We start from the raw sequence: 25337 nt of genomic DNA, 5'->3' as shown, positions 1-25337 counted from the left end.
AACACTTTATTTTCTTTTATACTTTATTTTCTTTTGTTTGATATAAAGAAAATTATATGACAGAAACACACTGTCATATAATGGCAGGATAAGTAATGATCTACTAAAATAGATTGTGAAAAACCCCACCATAATCACAAATCAGTGCTAACCCTCAGCAAACCTCCATATCTGGCTGATGATATTTAATCTCACTGCAGAGGCAGTGAATGTTCCTGGTTCTAGCTTTCTGACCTTCTCCATAGGAACCATGTTAAATATCACTGAGGTCAAAAGTGATGCAGTGGCATATGGGGCACTTCTAACCCACACAGTGCTTTTTATGTATTGAGAAACTTCAGTTATAGAACTGAATTCATATTGTACTGCATTAATTCATATTATTAATATACTCTCCTGGAACATGAAGATTCACTATTACAGTTTATGAAATCCTGTGATTCTGTGCTTACACAGAATGAAAGGAAAAAGCTGGTAAGCAAACAGGTCTACACAATATCATGTTTATAATTTACTCATTACATTTTTAGATTATTCCAATATATATGTGTATGCTCATTTTAATAATATAGGCAAGTGGGTTTGTGCAAGACTATCCACTGTGGGACACAAAATATATAGAAATCATACTATCTTAGGAATTTTCCAAATATAAATTATTTGGAGGAGTTTCAAAATTAAGTATTATATCTGCTTGCTTCCACACTTTTGTAAGCATCTGTTTATGGCCACTGGAGGCAGGTGACTGGGTTTGAAACAACAGTTTTTCATATGTGCTCCCTATATTCTTCACACTTTATATTCTTAACATATTCAATTCAGTTAAAATATAAATCTTCTCAAATTTTAACCTTATCTACAAGTATTGCAATTAGAAATTAATTTTATTTCTATGTATCTCAGAGCAGGTGGACTTTTTTCAAATTTATATTTCTAAACCATATAACTAAACAGAAGTCTGTTAAACAGTGATTTAAACATATCTATTTTCAACATTTGCAATAAATAAAATTGATGAAAAGCAATATCAAAAATTATGTTGAGTAATACTTTGTCAGTGGGCTTATGCTGTGATATTTATCAGGAACAGACAGTTGCATTGTTCGGAACAGTACTTAGCAAAAAAAACCAATCAGTAAACAGGAATATAAAGGAAATTTACCTCAGTATCTGTTTTTCTCCCTTGCCAGTCAGAGCATCGGGTTTATTCCTTTCAAAAATTTTAGGTTTAGCTGAGGTCTGCAATAGCCAAATTTTTACAAAACAAGTTAAATCCTAACCCAAATCACAGTTACAGAAGTAAATAGGATTTGCATGGATTTACTTTATTGAAGTCAAGAAATTTTTGTAATTGAGGAACTCCAGTATTAAAGATGCTGGCTAGCATAGTTTATCATATTATCAGATCTGAGCAGATGTGATTCTGTGACACACGAGGCAAAACCAATGCCAAGGTTCCCTTCACTGTTTTTGTAATTTATAAATATAGAGAGCTGCTATATATGATTATTTTCCATAGCACTGTTTTTGCTGGTACGGTTTACTCCAGGCCTATCTCAACTAAAATTAGCCATGGTTGTACAAGCAGCTTTCCAGCTGTAGCAATCTATAACCTTGGGCCTTTTCTGCAAAGAAATCCCAGTCACAACTCAGATGCCACTCTGCCAGCAACAGTTTGTGGCAAAAATCTGGCCAGAAAGAAGGGCCTTTTTAAAGAACCACTATAGCTCTTCTTTGCTTGGCTCTGAAACTGATTTCTGAACACCATCAGAGAGATCTGTGGACTCCAAATCCTAAACCAATGCTTTGCCAGACTAAAAACAAAACAAAAAATGCAAACAAGAATACACCAGAAACCATTACCTCTAGCACGAGCTCTCAAGATTGTGAAATTTTTTATTTCTTTTAAAACTATAATTTAAAACTGACTGCATCCTTATGGGCCAGATAAGACAAACATCAAAAGCACTCAGAAGATAAATATATTCTGTAAATAAATTTTTAAAAAGGCAGAAAAACACTCAGTAATAAAAAGGTAAATAAAATAAATGACTTCTCAGAAACATCTTTGTCTTCTGCTTCTGCCGCAGGCCTCAGGAGGGATCCAAAACAAAGCAGGAAAAACCTGCTGGCTTTTCACCACCTGGTATTTTTTAATACCTGCCAGTAAAAAACTTCTATTCTATGATTTTTTTTCTTACTGTCACCTATAAAAAATTACAAACATAATGAGATAAAACAAAGGCTTAAAAGAACACTATATTCTCTGTAAATAAGAGAGTGTCACTAGGATACACTGTTGTCACAGGACAGCAATACCTTGTGGTATATTTACTGTGCAAGGTAAGGAAATTGTTTGCCTATGGGTAAATCCTTCCAACTCAACAGCAGCCAATATTACTGTGCAACATTACTCTAGAACACTGATATTTCAGTACAGTTGAAAGAGTCTGTACTGAATGTACATCTACTTCTGCCTCTATTGTTAAAGTGGATTGGTGGAAGGCAAATTTTAACACATACAGATTTTAACATACGCAGATTTTAAAATAATATAAAAGTCAAATCAAAGTCATGGCAGAAAAAGACCTGAAGGCAACACATAAACCACTGATCCTTTTGAAATCAACAGTAAACCACAGAATCATACAATATCTCAAGTTGGAAGGGACTCATAAAGATCATCAATTCCAACTTCCTGCTCCTCGCAGGACTACCTAAAATTAAAGTGTCATCCAGTTGCTCCTTGAAGTCTTAGTGCTATGACCAATTCCCTGGTCCACGATCCAGTGATTGACCACCCCTTCAATGAAAATCCTTTTCCTAATGTTCAATCTTGCACTTCCCCTGATGCAACTTCATTCCCTTTCCTCATGTGATATCACTGGCCACCATGGAGAGGAGATCAGCACCTTCCCCTCCTCTGCCTCCCTGCAGGAAGGTGCAGTGTGGGGTGAGGTCACTGCTCAGCAATGTGGTCACCCCTCAGCCTTCTCTCATCCCAGCTGAACCAACCAAGTGACCTCAGCTGCTTCTCATAAATCTTGCCCTTGAGGCCAGACCACACAGTTCACCCTCCCTGGGACACACTCACATAGTTGGATGCCCTTCTTAGAACTGAGGTGTTCAAAACTGGACACAGCAGCTGGGATGTGCTGCCCTGCTCAGATCAGCAATGTACAAGGTAGATGTTTAATCTAAACTACTCACACTCTGCTTAGAGCTCAGGAGGAGGGACAGAAAAGTCCCCAGGGAAATTACTTTCATCTTGACCTAAAACAGATGTGATACTTTGCACATGATTCTTTCTTCGTGGATTACATAGGATTCCTCTACGACTACTTTAGAATGGCTATTTGATGTTTAGAGAACTAAAGATAGGAATAGTAATCTGAAGATGACTATTTTGCTCTCATATGATACTGAAATCATGAGAGTAAATAATTAACTGCTGAAAACATAATGTGCTAACTACCTTGAGTGTTGATGGCAAAATCCTAGATCCCAGTGCCTCACTAAGCAACATGCCAGTGTATATACCTCACTTCAAATGGTGTCTTATGCATATTTAAGTGTTTTCATAGGGAGCTGAACATGGGCACTCCTCTTGCTAGCATGTTCAGTAATAAAATCTGCTTTTATTTCCTTTCTTCCTCCAGAAGTTCTCAGTTTCACTGCTAATGTAAAAATATTAACAGTTATCATGAGCATTTCCCAGGCTTTTTCTTGGTTTCATGCTGGAAAGTTCATTTAAGCAATTCTTTTAGATTTCCCAAAGTAGCAATGAACCGTGTAAGGGAATCAGTTGCCTACTGTGCAAACACATGCTAATTACAGGCTTTTACCCCAGTTAGCTATGAAAGGGACTCAGTGGCAGCAATTCTTGAATATCACACTAAGCTATTACTTTTACATTATTTAGGAATTTAGAGCTTTTCAAGAATAATAAGTACTATAAATCTTTACAGATTTCTTTACAGGTTTCTCCAGTTTGTAGTATTAAATTTCATGTATTACATAATTTAACCTGTGATTTCATCAAAGCAAGGTGTTTTATCCCTGCTTTATAAAGTTAACGGAAATATATCCTGACTTTAATTCTGAACTGGTTGGATAGTTTATCTTTAAAAGAAAAAAGGAGACATATGAAAAGGAGGAATTACTACTTAAGGTGGCTGTCACTACTGCTGACAATTCGCTTCTGTTCTGTTCAACTGCACAGCAGTCTTGTGACTAATGGATGGCCAAGCATCAGAAAATTGCTTTAGTTTTCTCAGTTATGGGCACTTTACAATGCTAGGGAACACTGAAACTCCAATCGATACAAAAGCAAAAAAAGTATTTAAAATAAACTGTATGATCTTTCAATTTATGGCTCTTATATTTTTTGAAAATCAGCTTTTGTAAGGTATTTGGTATACAAATGAAGTAATGGCATTACAGATAGTGTTTTTATATTAAGAAAGCATTGAAGTTACTGAGTCACACATGTTACTCACCTGTAAGATCTCTGAGAGGTAAAAGCGCCGCTCATCATTAACTTTGTGGTAAGCCTACAGTTAAAATGAGATATAGGCTCATCATTAAGAACAAATTTTAAAATCTGAATCATACAAAAGATTCAGATATACAGCAGAGCCTTTTTTCAGTGACACATTTTTTTGGAACTATTCTATTGTGTGTTCCACACACAATCTGTTTGCCACGCAACATAACAGCTTTTACAGTCTAGAGGGATAGAGTGATTACAAACCTTTGCTTCTTGCTCCAGTCTAAGTTCATAGTCCTTTAGCTGGTTCTGGAGAATTTTCTTTTCTTCTTCTAGCTGTTTAAGAACCTCCTTTAAGGAACCCTGTGATTATGGTAAATAAAACAGTGTTTTACATCTATTTCCATTCTCTATAAAGATGACATCACCATAGTCCTTATTCTTCAAGCATTATGATGTTTGTCATTCTCTTTGGTTCCTGTGCATTTTTTGTTTTCATGGTGCTAGCTGGCACACTGCAGAGGCAAAAGCAATTAACCACATGCTCCAATTACCAGCTATGCATTACACATTTCCACTGTGTTAAGATGACACAGGTACATATTCCACACTGCTGCTCCTTGGCATCTTAAGCAAATTCACCTTGTGGTAACTAGTCAGAATTGTTCCTTTGCTCTAAGCAAAATTCCCTCTGATTGCTCTTTTTTAGTAGGAAGAAGCTTTCACATCTTACCAGGACATCCATTTTCAAACTGCTTTCTGAGAGAGCTGCTGGGCTGGTTGAAGAACCACATGGGACATCCAAAGTAAGTCATACCAATTTGGCTAGAAAGCAATACTTCGTGGGGTGTGCAGCCATCTACATTGTCTACAATAGGAATGAGTAACACCAGTAGAGTCCATTTTTGGTTACTGGCACTAGCCAAATCTTTGCTTGTTGTGTAATGGAATTAAAACACACACCCACACTGGGAGGACCCAAGCAGGTCCTCTTCTACTGCTAACACAGGGAATTGCTTTTCATAATCCCATTCATAATTTGATCCATTCCATCCAGTGGAGACAATTATATGAGTTTCATCCTCCAAATTCAGGAACACTGTATTACAATAAAGAGGAATTTGGGCAAACATACCAGGAGGCCTGTGTGGATGAACAAGCAGCTCCTGAACAAATTCAAACACACAAAGGAAGCCTAGAGAAAGCCTAGAGAGCCTTGAGAAAGCCTAGAAACGTAGACTGGTAGTCTGGGAGGAATACAGGGATTGTTTGAACAGTCAGGGATCAGTTTAGGAAAGCTACAGCCCTGACAGAATTAAACACAGCCAGCGATGTCTGATTTACTTGTTGCTTCTATAGATATGTTAGTGATAATAGAATGTCTAGGGAGAATGTGCATCCTTTCCAGAAAATGGCTTGAGAGCAGTCTTTAGAAGGAGGACTTGGGATGTTGGTAGATTAAAATCTTGGCATGATCTGGCAATGTGGCTTGCAGTCCAGAAAGCCAACAGTTTCCTGGGCTGTATCACAAGTGTGGTGAACAGGCTGAGGGAAGTGATTTCCCTCCTCTGCTCTGCTCTCTTGAGACCCCACCTGGAGTACTCCATCCAACTCTGGGGTTCCCAAGATAAGGACCTGGACTTCTTGTAGCAGAGAAGGACCAAAGAAGGACCACAAAAGTCACAGGGATGGAGCACCTCTCCTCTGAAGACAGGCTGAGATATTTGGGGTTGTTCAGTCTGGACAAGAGAAGGCTCTGGGGAGACCTTACAGCACCTTCCAGTACCTGAAGAGGGCCTACAAGAGAGCCAGAGAGGGACTTTTTACAAAGGTACGTAGTGACAGGACAAGGGGTAATGGCTTTAAACTGCAAGAGAACAGGTTTAGATGAGCTATTAGGATGACATTTTTTACTGTGAGGGTGATAAGGCACAGGTACAGGTTGCCTAGAGAAGTTGTGCCCCAAGTTATGCCTCATCTCTGGAGGTCTTCAGGGTTGGATGGGACTCTGAGGAAGACAATCTGGTGTAAGGTGTCCCTGTCCATGTCATGGGGGTTGGAATTAATAGGTCTTTAAAGTCCCTTCCAACTGAAACCATTCCATTATTCTATTATTATTCAAGGTTGGTTTACACCTGTTTGTTCTTGTACTTAAATGTGGTTTAAATAACTGTTCTCCCTCCTCCCTGCTGTTTCTCCCCAGCATGTATATACTGAAGACATGAGCATCTTTTTTCCACATTCATTTTATGAGGATGATTAAGCTGAACTTGCAGAAATTATCTTTCACACACCAGGCTGTCCTTTCATCCTAGTAATCCCTTTGTACACCAGGCTGGAGCTCAACCTTCTTATGGCTAGAGAACAGAACTGGCCTACATTATGCAGTACTCCAAAAGCCATCTCATTGCCTTGAACAATCACTGATACTTCTTTACCTATATAAATTTTAGGATTGCATTTTCCTTTTGCACAGCTGCACAATAATGGCTCACAGTCAACAAGGCATCAGCTAGAATACCTAGATGCTCCTCTGCAGTTGTATCTGTTCTTAATTCATAACATAATTTCTTTACTCTTTTCTAAATCCTTTGGTCTACACTGTTAAATTTTACTTACATTTTTAATAATCTAGTCTTCACTGTCTTTCTTTTTCTAAACCACATCCAGATCCCAATTATATTATATAATTGGTTTCAGGAGAGAGATATCACAATCTAATTCTACTGTGTGTATCAAGGTCATGCATTAAATATTAAGGTTCATCTTAAACCTGGTCCTGGAAGACCTCTGCTCGTACTCTCCCAGCAGACTCCTTCACTAATCACTGCTATCATGTTCCATTTGCCAGCTCTTTACTCCTCTAACAAATCTATTCATTTTCATTTTCTCCAAATTAATCAGTCACTTCCCATGCGACATGATATCTTTATCAGAGGTCACAGTGAACAAGATTACTTATTTATTGTGACAACAAATGTATTGTTTTATCACAGAATGTCAACAGGTTTTCCCACCATGAGCCCCTTTTAATAAATCCGTATTTCAATTTCATTTTACAACAACTATTCCTCTCTTTAAACTGAAAAATGAGCTTTTCTTCAGTGCACAAAATGTGCACGTTTATTAGAACCACTTGCTATCATATCAGTGATGTGATAAGCCAGTTCTTTCAGAATCCTGAGACATGGATTACCCATTTGCCTCATTTCAAGCATATACAGCTCTTTGAGTTTTCATTAGGATTTGGTTATTGTCATTTCTTCTTCCAAGTACTTGCTGACATTACCTATTTTTTCCTTTCCTGCATTTTATAGTTTCTGCCTTGACTTAAAACTTAGGCAATATGTACATGTTTAGTTTAAAGTGAATGAATTCATGATCACTTGATCTGACAAGTTTTTTGACTGGCTTTTCTGCAATGTTCTGGTAGATCTTAAAAATATAAATAGCATTGTGTCCCTTTCATCTATTATTTTCTGATAAAATGTGTTAATTATCCATTGACTTTTCTGCCTCATCATTATTAGCACTTCTTTTTAGTCTTTATTTACAAGTCTAGCATACAATACAATTTCAGTCAGTAGTCTAATAATATTATATTCAAATTCATCCATCCAACTATTATATTTATATATATATTTGACTGGATGGATTCAGTCTGAGGTGAGGGTATCTACATTTGAGTGTGCAAATGTGAACTGAACTCCTACTAAGAGTCAGAGTGAAGACAATCAATGATGTGCAGTGATTCATTCAGCTAAGTAGCTAAAGAGCTCAGCTCAGTTCCATTTGAATTGCTCTAGAGAGTCCAAGACATTCACGTGTGGCAGATATGACACATGGGTTACACAGGACACCTCCTCCTGGAGCATTAATGGGCTACTGTGCACTGAAACATCTTCAAAACTCTTTGCTTATACAACTATTCCACTGAAGATGCCAACTAAATAAGTCTAGACACAAATCTCTTTACTTAGCTGACTATATTAATAGGACCTGTAACTGCCTACAGTAGGAATTAAAAGACCTATTGAAGAGGTAGACAGCTACATATGGAAAAGTATTTTTTTTATTACCGTAAAAGAAAAATATTTAAGAGATTCATATTGTTCAATGTACATTTCAATATTATTTCCCAGTACTATTGTGACTAAACTTTGGTTTCCAAATCATTCTCAAGATTAATTCATCCAAATAGCTGACTAAGACAGAATCAACAACATTATTGTCAAAGTCTTTCACATCTGCTACATACCACATCTATCTCTGTTTTGTTCTTTCCTGGCAAGTGTGTACCTTTAACACTGGTCATCCCTTCATGGTTTTGCTATCAATGCTATTACATTCCTGGACAGTCAGGGTCTTCCATTTGTTTGCTCAGGTCTCCTGTGTAAAATAAGTATCTGGTTTGGAATTTTTTTTCTATTTCTAACACAAGCACCTCCTTAGTCAAAATAGATGAATCCTTTCCTTTCTATACTGATTACTTGACCATTCCCTTAATAATAATTTATTTCTTCTCACAATTTTAATGCTTTACTAGGCCTTTGTTTACCAGATTTTCCTGGTAAACACTGAAACAAGATAACAATTCTCCAAATATTTTTCCATTCTTTTTCCCATATGAATTTATAACTTTTCCCTTTTTATCATGCTAGTCTCAGATCCAGAAGGTCAGTATCCACATATGGTTTATTTTTCGGAGAGTTTATGAATGCTTGCTGCTGGTAAAAAAATTACATCTGCCTGTTTTAAGTCTCCAGTCTTTTCTAGCATCTGCAGATTATTGCACGTGTTATTCTTTTACATAATTTTCTGCATAACATGTTACTTTTTGGTTCCAAATTTTTTTTTTCATTTTAAAAATTCTGTGTTTCCTGAAGATTTCCCTAGGGAGAATTTCTAATACAATCAAGATTTTGCAGGAGCATGGTGAAAGGCACAGTACTTTTAAAACATTGCAAGAGAGAATAACCCCTCCTATTGTTCAAAAGAAAAAAAAAGAGATACAGAAGAGTTGTATCTTTGAGGAGTATTTTGCCCCTGATTCAACCATTATTAACTTTAAGCTGTTACAACAGGCATACTGGAGACATGAAAAGAATTGAGGAGTAGTTGCAGGTTTTTTTCCTAATTAAAGCAGAAGTGCCTTGGATGCAGATAAAATCTTTGTCCAAATACAGAAGGCTCCTACAGTCAATTCAGGCAATGTTGGCCAATTCAAGGAGAAAAAGTAAGCTGCAGATTAAAGAGAAGATTTGGCTTAATTCCACTAGGGTCATGTGCTATTTCATTTCAAACATCAGTGTCTCTACAGAATTAAACAAGACAGAGAAGATCTCAGCACAGTTGAACTAGGAAACTATTTTTTTTCCTTCTTGACCTTAGTGCACATTAAAAATTATAACCACCTGAGAGAATATTTTGTACAAAATATTTTGTATCACCTACTGCATATTTTGTATCACCACAGTAAGCTCAAATACAGTAAATACAAAAGTTCATGCTGCTCTCCAGATTTGTTCTATGTAATTCCACAACACACTATTTATTTCTTTACTAGATTGTCCATCATTGTTATATAAGACAACAAGACTTGGTGTTGCAGCTGTTACTTACAACAGAGCAATTTGGTGTCTCCTCAGTGATGGTACTCATCTAATTTCTTTGAGTTCTTTCACTTACAAAGTAAACTACTTTTAGATCTTTTTTCATTAGTCCTTTCAGAAGCACTGTCTATTTTTTGCTGCCAATGCAGCTGGTCCACTGCAGATGCCTGGGCATTCATTCAGCTCTGGAGCAAGGATGTTATCCAAATGCAAGCAAACAAACTGTGCACTACACTGCTTTTGATGAGCAAGCAGACGGAAATAGGTTGATAATGTGACTAAGAGTACACAGTTACCTCATAAATTGTAATAAACCTACCTCATAAATTGTAATAAACCCACGATTACAAATCCCTTGTGAAATAAGAAAGCTATAAAATATTCAAAATTTACAGATTGGGAAGTGAAGCTCCAAATCAAAGTAGGACTGGAGTTGGAATTACACTTCAGGCAGAATTTAACATCTTAATGCTAATAAAGCAGTCTATGCAATGTCTTACATTCTTCACATCTGCTTTTGTCAAATAACAGGGAGGCATCTGAGCTGTTGCTGTTGTGACTGCCCATATGACCAAGCTGAATCGAGCTGCCTGGTTTGCTGCTGAAAGCCTTCACAGAGTATCAATACAAAGCTTTCCAGCTGTCATCCTTCTAATAGGGTACAACCTGGCAAGGATGTTCTCATATTACCTGGAGAAGAAAGCCTCTTCTATCTTACAGCCTAAAATTTAACACAGAAATAAAGTAGTTTAGTTACATTTTAGCCCTCTGCTTCCCCAAGACTTGAATTCTCATATCTCATAGCCTGAGAATGCCCTTGCCACCGTCATACCTAACTAGTGCTGACACAATTTTTGAAGCCAGGCTGTCAATGAGTCAGAAATACAAATATTTGCATGGAAGTAGATAGAAAAAGTGAAAAAGGCTGAAAGGTCATGTCTATTTCTGAAGTAAAGGCAGGATTTCAGGCACACTTCTTGGATTTTTCTTACCAACTTCCTATTGGTTTTCCATCTCTAATATGCAATCTGTTTGAATCCCAATCTAGCTGCGTTTCTCACAGCTAATACCTATTGAATTTACTCAGCTAACTCAGCCTGAGAACTTCTATTCCTGCATCCATGAACCTAATTGAAGACCCAGAGCTCAGTATGGCAGTACTGAAGTTCTTGTGGAAATCTCATGACACAGATGTTCCTACTCAACTAAAAGACCTCTCAAAGTCCCCAAACATTACAGAATGCAATTTCAAAACCAGACACTAAGAAACTTTAAAGGACAGAACTTCATAGAGGTTCTAAAGGTCTACTTTAGGCAGGACTGATTGTAAGTTATCTCCCACTCTCACTTCAAGGCAGTAATTGGGGAACTAGCAGAGTCCTTGTTTATCTGCAGGTTTTAGCCGCTGTACATCAGCACAAATCAAGAGGTGAGAAACAACATCATATCAACTCAGCCAAATCATTAAGAGCTGGATTTGCCTTTCCTGAATTCTGTGGGAAGCATGCAGAAGGAAACCTCACCAGAACAGATTCCATTCTCTGTGATCATGGTTGTATAACCAGCTTAGTACTTCACACTGTAAAACTACACAAAAGTTCACAGATAACAGAACTTAAGGCATACAGTAACACCGACTTGTAGCAGAGTTCTTACATCATGAAAAAGACTGAAAACAAATAAAGGACCAGTGAGAGCTCAAGAGAGCCAGAAGGAGTTTCTAAACTATGCACATATCCCCCAGAATGAAAAATTGTCCACAAAACTCCAGGATGAACCAGTATGGTAAGTTCTGGAAAAGCTTTTTAGAAGTAGTGTAACTGAATCCTGATCTTTTTTTAAAGATAGATTCATTACAGGTTCTTCTACTAAGCTTTGAACAGTGGGACATTGTATGCCTGAAAAGAAGACATAAGCTGACTAAGGCATTTAGCCTGAATTTAAGATCCTTAGTTTTCAATATATCATCTATGTCAAACCACTCTGAGCAAGCTGGTAAAAAGCTAAAAGACACGCTGAGATTTTAAATGAATACTTCCTTTATACAGCAGAATATTGTGTGGTGCTTAGCATGATTCACTCTCAGAGCAAAGACACGTTAATCCTGTGTCCAGCAATGACCAAGTCCAGAGTTTTACAAAGGGAACACCAATTCTCTTTTTTCCCACCATTTTCTTTTCGCTTGACTGAAGTTACACATTTGGCTTAATATTGCAAGAAAATGAAATTATATGGAAAGATACTGCGAGTGAATTTTAAGGCCACCCACACAAGTTGCTCTCATTTCGGATTTTTCCTTGCCCTGCTCTCAGTGGCAACAGAGGTAACAATTTCTAACAACCATTTCACAACAGACAAGGTGAAAAATCCTTTGCATCATCAAGCAGCTCAAACTTATTTTCATCAGAGCCCTGCTCAGGCGGACTAATGATCCTTATGGTAATTTGCTTCTTGTTTAATTTTTCTCCATGATTTAGAACAAAAGCAATATATCTGTCAGTTTTGCTTTAAAAAAAGCAACACAAGAAGCCTTTAACATATCATTTCAAACTCATTAGTAGCAAAACCAAATAATACATCTTTAGTTTTACTGAAATGGAAATGGATTTTAGATTGGTATCAATAAGTTCACGAGTCATACATCGCATAAAAAAAATTATACCTTAAAATTATTTAGCCTAGCGTATTTCTCCATGCAACATGCACTTGGATCCTGTAAAAGCGTCAGCGCAGGCGGGGAAAGGCTCCCTGCGCTTGCCTAAATGCCAAGTGCCCCCTTGTGGTCAGCACCATCCTTAGATTCCAAACCAGACCCAGAGTGGAATTGCTTTAGTGTGCTGTACTAGTGCACAGGGGTGGATGCTCACTCGCTAAATCCTTATTTCAGTGGTCTCTGCACAATGCTCACAGGGGTTATGCGCTGACTTGGGAAGGGGAAGTTAAAACGGAGACCTCCAGCGCTGTGGTTCAGATTGACAGAGCAAGGAACTGAGGAATTCTTGAGAACAGACAAATAGGAATGTCACTTGACTCCAAGATTTTTCTCTGATTGTTTTCTTTGAAACACAAAGTGGATTCTGCCTCTGGGCACACCACAAAGTGATTTGAGTAAAACAATCTCCTGGTTTGAGCAAGGCCACCAGGAGGAACAATTAATGCCGACTTGACAAGAAAAAAGGCCTCTTGGAGGTATTTGAAGTATTTATTTGAAGGTCAAGTATTTATTTGAAAGGAGTAGGAAGGGGAAGTCTATGAGGAGGCAGGATAACAGCTTAGGGCAGTCAGACCAGAGACAGACCCTTCTCCAAAATACTTCCAAGTTTCATGAAAAGCTAGGATACTAGATTTCTTCTTTCCATAGAGCTACTCATGGATTAACCCAGGAAGAGCAGCAAGGTTCACTTAAGAGTCACTTGCTAGGAGAATTGTCAACATTTCCTATGACATTATAAGTGCTGATGTTCCCTATAGGCAGTTATCAACGCCTACTGAAATACAAAGTCTTCACTGCATGTTTTCACAAACCCAAGATTCCCTTCCTGTCATACTGCAATCACGTATTTCTCCAGAGTGACACTGCCACACATTCTGCTTATAGCTTAAAACTGACAGCAAAAACTCTGAGGTGATTGTCTGAGGCTATCAGCTCTGTGGTCACAGTCTTTATAGAAAGGCAGCTTTGCATAGCAAGTATCTGGCCCTTAATGTCAGAATTTTCTCTTGTGTGGTGCTGGACATTCAGAAAAAATGGTGATTTATCCCAGAAGCCCTGGTTCCTGGGCTAATCTTAACTAGAGCGTTGCTAAGGCAATGCTATCAGGAGTGTGCTCTTCTGAACTGATTTCGCAGTGTGCTTTTCTGTATTTGCATACTAAAGCTGCTATCTAGGGATTCCTGCCTGCAGAAATGGTGAGAGAGAAAGGAATAGTTTTCTTTCTGTTATATGAGAAATTATGCTTAGCAGAGAACATGTATTTTACCAAAACTCATTTTATAAAAAAATGCAAACAAATGAAAGCAGCGTGTTTAAAAGACACAAGTAAAATTCACATCTTGTTATACTTCAGAGAGAATGCATTCCTTCTGTAATTATTTCTGAAGAACTATATGACATTTGTATTTTTCACTGGGACATAAAGGAAATTACTGACTAAACAGTTTTCACTGTTGGAACTCCCTGTGCTTGTCACTTTTATTTTTAATCTGCCCTCAGTACACAAAAATTATTTTCTAGACCCTGGCAGTAAGAATTTCTGTGTTCAAGGTATTGGTTCTGCATTTATTGCTACATGGCATCTACATAATTTTTCTGAATCAAAAAAAGGATTATCTCATATCAGTATAAGGACTTCAGAATAATAACTGTATATATAAATGGTGTAGGGGTGTTTTTAATAGAAAGAAATTATCCTTCAGTTCAATTCTAATTCTAAAGCAAAAATAGTGCAAGCCATCTGCAACAATTACTGCAATTTTTCAACACAGAAAATCCTCTGTGCTTCCTTGTTCATCACTCCAGAATTTGCATTTGTATTCTTCTCTTTCATTCAGGTTTTTATAGATTGCTGACTGCCAGGTCCCTGATGACTAATATCTTTTTTTTTTTATTTTGCCTGTAGTGCTTGATATTAAGAAAATATTTTACTCTACCTATATCTAAAGAGATCGAATTACTCTGCAGACATGTTTTTGTCCCTCTATTCACTATAGTAGGACCTTAAATAACTAGCTTGAGTGAGCTAAATCTCTTTAGCAAATCTGAGATAACTCCTCTGTTAAACACAGCTGAAATTGTTTAATAAAATAAGAATTGTTAGAGGTTCTTCTAATAACCCTAATTACAATTTTAAATTTCTTGGGAAGACAGGTTATAAGTACTTGAAAATAATATTTAATTTTCTAAATATGTTGCTCAAAACAAAATCTACTGAAAATCTACTGTCTACTGTTGCCACATTGTAGGAATTGTATCACCTTGCTGAAAGAACCACTTTTCAATCTTTCCACAGAGCTTCACACAATCACAGAATCAACTTTTTGGGATCCTCAAGTCCAACCATGAACGCAGCTCTGCCAAGTCTACCACTAATCCATGTTGCCAAGCACCACAATACTTGTCTTTTAAATACCTGCAGGGATAGTGACTCAACTACTTCCCTGAGCAACCTATTCCAGTGCTTGACAAGCCTTTCAGTGAAGAAATCTTTCCTATGCAATACACTTAGGAAGTATATTTTCATATAGGAATATATTTCCTATTCATATGCAACTGCAAGTTGAAAGCTGACTATCACAGTGTACTTTTCATTTTACAGACACACGCGCCATGCTTTATATACCCACTCTCAGCATTTTTACTTTGAACAAATGTATATTGAATACTGGCTGAAAACTGTTTTTCTACCACTCACATCTGCTCTTTATTCTCATCCATGAAGAAGCTAAATATTCTTCCCTAATCTACTGAACAACCCTCAAAAGCCCAAAAGAACTTCAACAAACCTAAATGCTTGAACACCACAAAAAATTATCTGTGTACTTTTACCAATGTTTTATCTTCTAAAATATATATATATAAAGAAAAGCAGCTCTTCATTCTCCAACAGTATCTGTAAATAAACACTTACTTTTCTAATGGCTTCAGTTAAAAAAAAACTAAAACCAAAACAAAAAACAGCAAAGCCCACATAATATCTTAATATTTTTCTGCTCTTTCCATCTCCCAAAATCAAAACAAGAAAAGAAATGAAACATTTCATTAAATCCTGAAAGCATTTCCCTTTCTGATTAGCAAACAGCAGGATTTATTAACTCTAAGGCGGAAAAATTAAGTTCAATTTGAAACTGCATGGTCTAGCACATGGGCTCCAGACTTTCCCAGGCTTCACTGAGCCTAGGACTCCTCAAGCTCTTCTAGACTCCTTCTGGCAGTATGAACCTTTCAGTTGGGCTGGCATTCTTCCCTTTATGGGAACAGTAATCAAACCTCTGAGAACCGTGGCTCATTGGTGAGCAGGCAATGCAGTGCATAGCAGGGATTAGAAATGTACTGGCTTGGTGGGAAAGGAGATTATCCCTTGGGTAATGCCTCCTGGAGTGCCTGGCAAAGTGTAATTGGATTGGTTAGGAGAGTACTGGCAATTGGACGGAAATAAATACTTGTGATACTGTAACTATGCACGCCAGTCTGTGCTTTACAGGCTGACAGGAATAATATCATCCAAAGCAGACTGCTGTAAATTTTCTAGATCAGTGTTCTGTCTTCGAGACTTTTCTTTGAACATAATCCCAGCTGTATTATCAAATGAACTTAGTGAAACAGGAAAGTAGGATGGGGAAGATTCTGTTCTCTTTTTAATTGGCTGCTAAAGAAAAAAAAAATCTTGCCTACCTAAAAAGCACCATGATCTTTAGGACAAGACTAAAACTGGCAAAAATGCTGACTGTTTGAAAGCCTTGGATCAGATCAGAAAAAGCAGTTAATTGTTCACATCCCGTTTACAGCAGATAATTATCCTTCCCACTAACAGAGCATGCAGCCTCCTCTAGGCTCACTAAACTCCCAACAGTCTTCAGATTCTGAAGTACCAAAAAAGTCTAATGGTGACACTTCTGCAAATACAAGCAACAGGAATAAAAATCACAACAGCCCTGCTTCATAATGTTCATTATCACAATCTATTACAAGGCATTATCACATCTTTATCTACCTTCTCTATTTCTAAAACTGGGTAAAAAGCAGAAGAGTTGTCGAATATTTCAGCAGATGACAGGCTAAGGCAAAAGCACTTCTGAATCTGCAATTATTTTTTTACTTCATTTACTACCTTAGAAGACAAAATTGCCATAATATTTGCTGGGTTTTTTCCTTGTCATTTTATCCTCAAGATTGCAGAAAAAATATTTTATGCTATGTTGAAATAAAGGGCATGAAGTATGAGTGCATTAAGGAATAAAATATAAAAAATGAAAACAGATACTTCCTTCCGTGATGCAAAAATTTACCGTAAAATGAGAACTTTTCCTGTGACTATATCACGCAAAATGTTACTCCAAATATTCACTTAGGTTATCACAGTTAATACAAAACCGGGATTATTGACTGATACAACAGAAGATTGTGTTGCCATGCAGAGGAGCCTCAAGAAGCTGCAGAAACAGGCAGAGAGTTCTGTGGAGTTTAAATGCAGTCCTGCCCCTGGGGGAGAAATAATCCTCGGCACCAGTATATGCTGGAGCAGACTGGCTGGGAAGCAGCCTGGGAGACGATGTCTTTGGGGTCCTGGTGAGCAAGGCGACCCCAAGAAATCAATGCACTCTTGCTGCAAGGGTGGCCTGTGGCTGCCTGGGCTGCATTAGGAAGATGCTGCCAGCAGGTCAAGGGAGGCAATCCGACCCTTACCCTTAACACTCGTGAGATTTAGTGGCAGTGCTGGATCCAGTTCTTGACTCTTCAGTACAAGAATGATATGGACTTCTCGGAGCAAGTCCAACATGGGGCTATGAAGATGATTAAGAGACCAGAGCACCTGGCAGATGAGGAAAGGCTGAGAGATCTGCAACTGTTCAGCCTGGGGGACAAGAAGGCCCAGGGGTTCTTATCAATGTGTAAAAATTTGTGATGGGAAGGAATGAAGAAGAAACAACCAGGCTCTTCTCAACAGTGCCCAGTGATAGGACAAGACTGAAACAGCTGGAACTCCATTTGGTCACAACTGAAGATATCTTTTACTGTTAGAGTGGTCAAAGGCTAAATGATTCCATGCAGTTTAATGTTTTCCCATTTATTCATAGACCTAGTTCAGCTATTCCATCTCGCAAGCTGTACTGCAGATTGAATTATAAAACCTTCACTCAGGGATAAATTTCACTACATAACTCTTCCCAACATTCACGTTTTACATACTTCCCACATAAGAATTTTACTCAATATTTTATAAACAATTGCATATATGAAACAATAAAAACATAAGCAGAACCGATTGTTTTTTCTTCTAGACCAGTTTTTTCTTCTGCTACTTTTTGTCATGAAAAAACAAATACTATATTAGTTTTCCAACTATACTGTGATTTGTTGTTAAGCCAGCTAAATGTCACAGTACTTACCACAGGCATTTTATCAAAGGTGCGAACAAGGGACAGTTTATCTACAAATAAGCAGAAAATTGTGACCTGTTGATATAATTTCAACATCTCTAATCATCACTAATTCTACTGAAAAAGTTACGAATATCCCTTTCTACCTGCTGGATTTCCACGAATAAGCTCCACCTTATCTCGAAGAATATTAATTTGCCTTTCCAGCTGCTTGTTCCATTCTACTTGTGTCTCATATCTGGTTTTCCATTCATTATCTTAAAGAACAAATACAGAATTATTGTATTTCCAGATTGGTTCATGTCATTTTAAGCAAAAGCATTTTTAAATCTGTTCCTTTTAACTAACTGGAGACTAAGAAAGTCTTCACTTAGTAATCCTCATAATAAGTATCTTTGCATATAAAAGAGCTTGGAAATATAAATCAAGGGAAAATTTCACTAGGCTTACTATGGTCAGAATATTAACCAACTCTGTGAATTTATATTATTCATAGCTTCATTAATAATTAAAAAAAAAAAAAAGCTAGCATGGCCAGACATAGTATTTCTTAATTTCACATCTGAGGCACCACAGTTATAATAGTAATGTTTGAAAAGCAAAAATTTAAATCTCTAAATAAAAATCTGAGCCCTTGTAGATTCTTCCTATAATAATTATTTGTGTTTCCTAATCAATTAGAAAGACTGTTGTAATTCACTTACCTTCATTTTCAGTACTGTTAAGACTTTTTTCCAGTTCTGTTACAGTGTTTCTCAGTTCAAATATTGAGCTTTCAAGCATCTGCCTGTGGTATTAAAAGAAGTCAATAAATTGCTACACAAGCCAATAAACAGCTCTTGTACTAGTCCTATTACTGAAATCAGAAAAAAAACAGATCAAATATATTTTCAGAAGATTGATTCAGAAGATTCAAATCTTTTGGTCATTTCTATGTAGTTACATTATCTTGTCCATTCTTAAATGTATTGAAAAATGGTTACTACGGTGGTTATTACAGTGCCTTTAAAACAATGAAGCATTTCTACTTTGCAAATAAAACTACTTCCACAAAAACCCAAGACTGACATTTCCTAAAATATAGTAATTTTCTTGCCATCTATCAGAATTAAAAAAAATGTAGAGGGGACACTGACTCTAGATTTTCATCTAAAAGAAGATGCCCAATGAGTATGTTTTTTAAAACAAGAATATGCCTGAGAGATGTGCTATTTGAAATTCTGTATTAGTTCTTCATTTTGACTTACTGCTCAATGATTAATAGTCATTTCCTAAATTGCATTCATATTAAATTCAATCAAAACAAATTATGTTTTATGACTATCAGAAAAGAAAGTGAGTAATTAAAGTAAGATGAGTGTTAAAAAAAAAATACAGGACCTCAAGCCACCATTTTTTAGGAAAATATATTTTTGTCCATCTTGTATACTGGTCAGCCAGAAAGCTGAAAGGTACGATGAAAACCAGGCTCTTTTTGCCTTGGAAGGTATGATCAGAAGCAGAAGGTAGCAGGGGACTTTGACAAGAGCACAACCCAGCTGGCATGCTTCAGACAAGGCGCTGGGCGACTCTCATCCTTCAGAGTGGCCAGATGGTAGTTCAGTGTCTTACAAGGAACCCTATGACCTTGATCAAATCAAGAGGACATTACTGATAATTTATTGACCATATTCATGCTAAAAGCCTGGGGGATGTCTGTGGAGAAATGCTCCTGCCTGTGAGGTCTCAGGATGTCAGACCACACCAGGACAGGTGCAAGCAAAAAACACAATGCACAAAAGTGCAGAGGCAGTTTGTGGTTTTTGCCTTTTAAAGCCAGGTTTGGAAGGCCAACATTTCAAAAAAACAGTCAGTGGTTCTGGAGTACCTCAATTTTTCAGTGCCCAAATTAAGATATTCCAAAAGAACTGAGAACACAAACTCTACAAAGAAGGCCCTTTGGGAAATGCTTTACAATGCCAATATGATGACTGATGTCTTTGAAAACTTAGCCTAATTCATTAAATGAGAGAAAATTATTAGGCTGTAGTATTTTGGGGGGGGGGGGTGTTTAAAGGAGAGCTTCCATTGTCAACACAGATATTCATTTTCTGAACATGTCCACAAGAAACACTCTTCAATAAAAAATTATCTAATCTCTGAGAAATCAAATCTCTGAGGACAGAGATTGATTACTGAGAAATTGCATCACCTCTTGCACTCCTTGTGCTCACCTTCGGTTGGTTTTGCACTCCTTGTGCTCACAATCACTTCTTTTTCATAGCTTGAAACAACAGATTTCAACTGCAAGCTGCAGAAGCAAACCAACTGCTCATAGGGAGTTGAATAGGTAAGCTTGGAATAAGGAGGGCTGAAGAGCTGAAATTGCAAAGAAATGTAAAGAAGAGTAATTTAAGGTAAGCCAAGTTTGTTTTCAGTGAAAGAGACACACTGGAGAACAGCAGGACAGACATTTTGAATGGCAGGAGGGAGGTGGCGCTTCCAAGCCCTCCTTGCTCCATTGCACTTTTTGTCTTTACCAGCATTAAATTAACACAGGGGGCACATTGGCAAAAAATAGCTGGTAACTTGCTAGAGACAAAAAGGATAAGGTGAAACCCAGCCAAAGATAGCCTTGAAGCATGACTCAAAAAGCTTTAGATGTAGGAAAACCAAAGGAAATCTGATTGCTGCTGCCTGTTTTCTCCCACTCCAAATAAAAGAGGCAGATGGCTAGGAAGAAGAAAGACAAAATCTTACTACATTGCTGCTATCATTTCAACACAAATAGATAAGGTTTCTGCAAAGCAGATTTCTATCAACTTCTCAGAGCTTGGAAAAGAGGAAATTATGATGACAGTGAGTGCTAAAATGGGAGTTTTTAAAAGGAAATAACTCTGAAAATTAGAAAGAGTCAAAGCTGTAACCAGACCTGAGCTGCATCAAAATGAAATTGTTTTCATTTTCAAAGAAATCTCAACTAAGTGGTCAGGTGCAGAGGGAAAACACAGGAGAATAAACTCTTTAAATCCAGTGTTTCCAGTTTTCAATTTCTGTTACCATTCCAAGACTAGATAAAACATTTCTTTCATTAGATTTTATTATTCTTTCTGCGCCATTAATAAAACTAGAAGCCAAATTCCAATTATATTTTGTTCTGATGAGTATATGTACGAAAATGATAGATTATCAGGCATCACACTGTAATTTCTAAACTGACAGAAAGTCTTTTTTCCATGTGGCAACAGAAACCAGTTTTTAAAAAAATATAATTGTTATTCAACATTTAATAGTCCAGTAGCACCCAGAATGCATCCAGGGTAAAACCACTCTGTTTTAGGCAATGTATATTCAGTAAAATGCAATCCCTGCCCAGACAGAGAAGGGATGTAGAAATAAATAACCTGGAGAGGCTTGGTAAGTACTGCTGGGGTTTAATGTTAATTTTGCATTTTTGGAGTTATTTCTAATTGTGATAGGAAGTGAAGATCATGCCACGTATCTGTTAGTATGAATTTAATGCAGCTGTGTATAGCTGGCTACCTGCCCAGAGACTTGGTCTTTGCTTAGAGGGACTGCATTGCACTTTTTACCTGCAACCCCACATAGACATAAATAGTCTATTCAAGGCCTATAAATCTTCTCCATGTCAATGGACAATTTACAGTCATCACAGAAGAAAGCCTGTAAATCCTGAAACCTCACATTTAAGCTATCATGAGAACCTAACCACATCCTTGCATACTAAGCATAACAAAAAAAGCTCTTATGAAGAAAATGAGAAAAAAATATGCAGTTCAGATAAAAAGGCTCTGATGGAAACTACAAAAGAAAAGAAAATGCTAAATTGCTTTTTAAGGCTGTCTACAGGTGCTATTTTACTTGACAATGGCAGCCACTTAGGATGAAAACCATTTTCCTGCACGTTTTGCTACCCAGGTATGGATATCTGGAACATGTATCAGGCAAAAGGCTGCCTGGAGCAATTTTCTATAGTCAAGAGAAAAACTCAGGAGAAAAGTCAGGAGAAGCTCAGGGCAAGTCATCAGCTCTAGGGCATCAGTTCTATAACATAGCAGATGTTTACTGAGTCCTGTAGAAGATAAAATTCACAGATGCCTTCAGAATCTACGAACAGAGGAGAAACAATATTGCACAGTGCAGGGGCACCACATGGAAGAGCACACACAGTACTGAAAGCTCGGACTCCTGACACTTGCAGTCAGCAGTGTGCTGGGAAAATGCTGCAGCTTTCCTGGCAAGGAAAGCCACAGGAAATGAAATCTCACAAGCTGAAGTAAAATACAATTCCATCAACATTACTAAGTAGCTGACATGCATAAATATATGTCTTTAAAACCTCTCTGTCTAGTAAGAAGTGCACTGCAGTATTATATGCCTTCTCTCTCTCTCTCTCCCAGAAACATTTGCCATTACATTTCCCAATCAAAACGTGCACTGAGTCTTGATCACAACAACACAGAGTCAGATTTGAGCTGACTTGCATTACAGTCAGAAAAAAATTTGAAAGATTTCACAGTACTACATCCACAATCATTGAGAATCAGTAGGTACATTAGGAAGAGACCCCTTATGGACATGGATGATTCAATTTACTCTGTGAAGTAGAAATCTCTTCTTCATGACTGCTAAATGAGAGTGGTAGGTGGGCTGTTAGCAAACTGCCTAATTGGCACAACAATCAGATATGCCAGTAAAAAGAAGACAAGGGTGAAATGGCAGTCAAGGAATGCAGACATCTATCTGCAAGCCACTCATCCTCAGCTTACTTTCTGCCCAAGGGAGAGAAACTGGCACCTCCTAGGGTGTGAGTCATCTCGTGCTAGAACAGCCGGGCTAAGTAGGTCAGATGAATCACACCTTCAAAAAGCTTTTCTGTATTCATTGACTACACATGCCACTGGTTTAGATGGAGATGTCTAACAAGCCTGGTCACTGGCAATTAAGCTGAATAAATAGCTCCTGGGAAACAGACAATAATAATACTGTCAATTTGCACACAATGACTTTCACTTGGACCTGAAAGTCTTTTACTGCCATCACCATAAAGGCTTTTATTAAACATATATTTTGCTTTTATCCATAAGTAAGTCACCACAACTCAACTTTTTACCTGATCATCATTAATAGCATGTGTCAGGTAAAAGAACTGGTGCATGCAGGGGACAACTGATCAACCTACCCTGAGACACAACTAAGTCAAGAGATTTATTAAAGGTCATTTGCTTACACATTGGTGCAAGCATGTCCAAACTACTTTTTGCGCCATTTTGAATACATAAAGTGCCATTTTGAATATGTTAGTACTTGGTTTTCCTTTTCCATTTATGAATGAACATTTTATAAAGTCCACAACTGCAGGACTAGTTTGAAGAGGTCTGCAGCTCAGACACTGAAAGAAACATTGTTCAGGTGAAAAATCAGTATGAACAGAATGATTGAAAATGGTATGTAAATGTAAATATCAAGGGTCTGAATTAAGGCAGCACAGGAGCTTCTGACATTTCCTGTTTCCATTTATTAACACTCAAAAGGCAATCATGCTGTTCAACACAGGGAAAAATGTGTAGCTTCCTAAGCAAACTGGGGAAAAACCAATCCCACCAGGCACGAGCATCAACAATTATCACAGCACTGAAACAACTGCTTCTTTAGCAAGGGGACTGACTGCTAAAAGGAACACTTCCTCACCCCAGCAAACTACATGCAGAAATGCCGTACCTTACTTAGAGGTCTCAGAGATATTTACTGACCCTACAGACAAGTGAAAACCAGCTTTCCACTTTTACTCAACGTTGTAGAAAGAAGTGTCCAAAAAGGCACCTCATTCTCCATTTTATTTGTCTTCCCCCAGCGAGGCATGCACCCATGTAAAAGTCTTCTCTGTTTTTCCCCCAAAGTGGCTTCCCAGCCCAGTGTTCTGTGCTTGCCTTGGACACATATAATTCACTCCATAGTAGGTGATATGGGACTATGTTTCAGATTTGTGATGAAAACTGTGTTTACAGGACAGTGATGTTTTGGTTACCTTTGAGCATTGTTTACACTGGGTCAAGGCCTTTTCTGCTCCTCACCCCGTGAGTGAGAGGGCTGGAGGTGCACAAGGAGTTGGCAGGGGACATGGTTGGGACAGCTGATCCCACTGACCAAAACAATATCCCAAACTAAATCATGTCACAGTCAGAAATAAAAACTAAGGTCTTGGGACTTGGTGAAGCTGCTCTGCCTCAGGAAAGGCACTGGTGGTGAACACCGGGAGGTTTTTGCATCAATTACTTTTCTTGGGTTTGCTTCCTTTATGGTGTTGTTGTTACTTTTTAGTTATTAAACTGTCTTTGTCTCAACCCACAAATTATCCCTCTTTCACCATTCCTTCCTTCTCTGCTTCCTTTTTGGTGTTGTTGTTACTTTTTAGTTATTAAACTGTCTTTGTCTCAACCCACGAATTATCTCTCTTTCACCATTCCTTCCTTCTCTCCCCCATCCCACCCTCCGGGAAGAGAAGGAGCAAGCGGCTGTGTGGTGCTGAGCTGCCTGCTGCGGTTAACCACGGCAGCCGGCCCTATCCTCCTTTTCGTCTGACATGTTTTATCCCGCTTCTCCGGGCTCCCCGTGCCACTCGCATCCTTCCCGGCGCCCAGCAGAGCCCGCGGCGCTCCCCGCGCAGCCGAGCCGCGCTAAGGGCTCTGGCCACACCGCGGGCCCAGCCCGCTCCCCTCGCCGCGGAGGCAGCCGCCATTTTGCCGCAGGGAGGCGGCGGGAGCGCCCCGCGGGCGGTGTTGCGGGGCTGCTCCCGGAGCCGCCGCCGAGCGCGGCCTTGCCGCTGTGCCCGGCCTCGCCGCTGTGCCCGGCATCGCCCCGTCCCCTGCCGGACTCACTGCTTCCGCCTCTCCCGCCCCAGCTCCAGCGCCAAGCGCTCCGGCTCTGCCGGCCGCCGGCCGCCGCCTTCCCCCATTGCCGCCGGCGCCCGTCCCCCCGCATCCCCGCGTGGCCGCGTTGCGCGGGGTGACGGCTGCGAGCGGCCGGCGGAGCCTGAGGGAGCGGCGCGCTGAGGCCACCCCAGCCCTGGCTCGGGCACTTTTTACTCCTCACTCCCCGCGGCTCTCCCGCTGCCCAGAAAAAGCCGAGAGGGGAGACGG

At 38.6% G+C, this 25337-nt stretch overlaps 1 protein-coding gene across 1 annotated transcript in view; it reads right to left on the bottom strand.

Annotated features, from left to right (window-relative positions):
• Positions 1–24320, bottom strand: part of CCDC169 (coiled-coil domain containing 169) — a 29537-nt gene extending 5217 nt beyond the window's left edge. Inside the window, exons 1-8 of the mRNA XM_058045511.1 lie at positions 24273–24320; positions 20390–20556; positions 18903–18985; positions 18345–18455; positions 18208–18248; positions 4754–4852; positions 4500–4553; positions 1163–1239 (exon numbers count right to left, since the gene is read on the bottom strand). Coding sequence (XP_057901494.1) covers positions 1163–1239; positions 4500–4553; positions 4754–4852; positions 18208–18248; positions 18345–18455; positions 18903–18985; positions 20390–20556; positions 24273–24320 — 680 coding nt within the window. The remainder of the gene's footprint in view (positions 1–1162; positions 1240–4499; positions 4554–4753; positions 4853–18207; positions 18249–18344; positions 18456–18902; positions 18986–20389; positions 20557–24272) is intronic.
• Positions 24321–25337: the final 1017 nt, after the last annotated feature.

This window comes from Melospiza georgiana, chromosome 2 (genome assembly GCF_028018845.1).
Source record: "Melospiza georgiana isolate bMelGeo1 chromosome 2, bMelGeo1.pri, whole genome shotgun sequence".
Classification (NCBI taxonomy): domain Eukaryota; kingdom Metazoa; phylum Chordata; class Aves; order Passeriformes; family Passerellidae; genus Melospiza; species Melospiza georgiana.
Note: the sequence above shows the minus strand (reverse complement) of the source record. Positions and strands in the feature narration are given on the sequence as shown.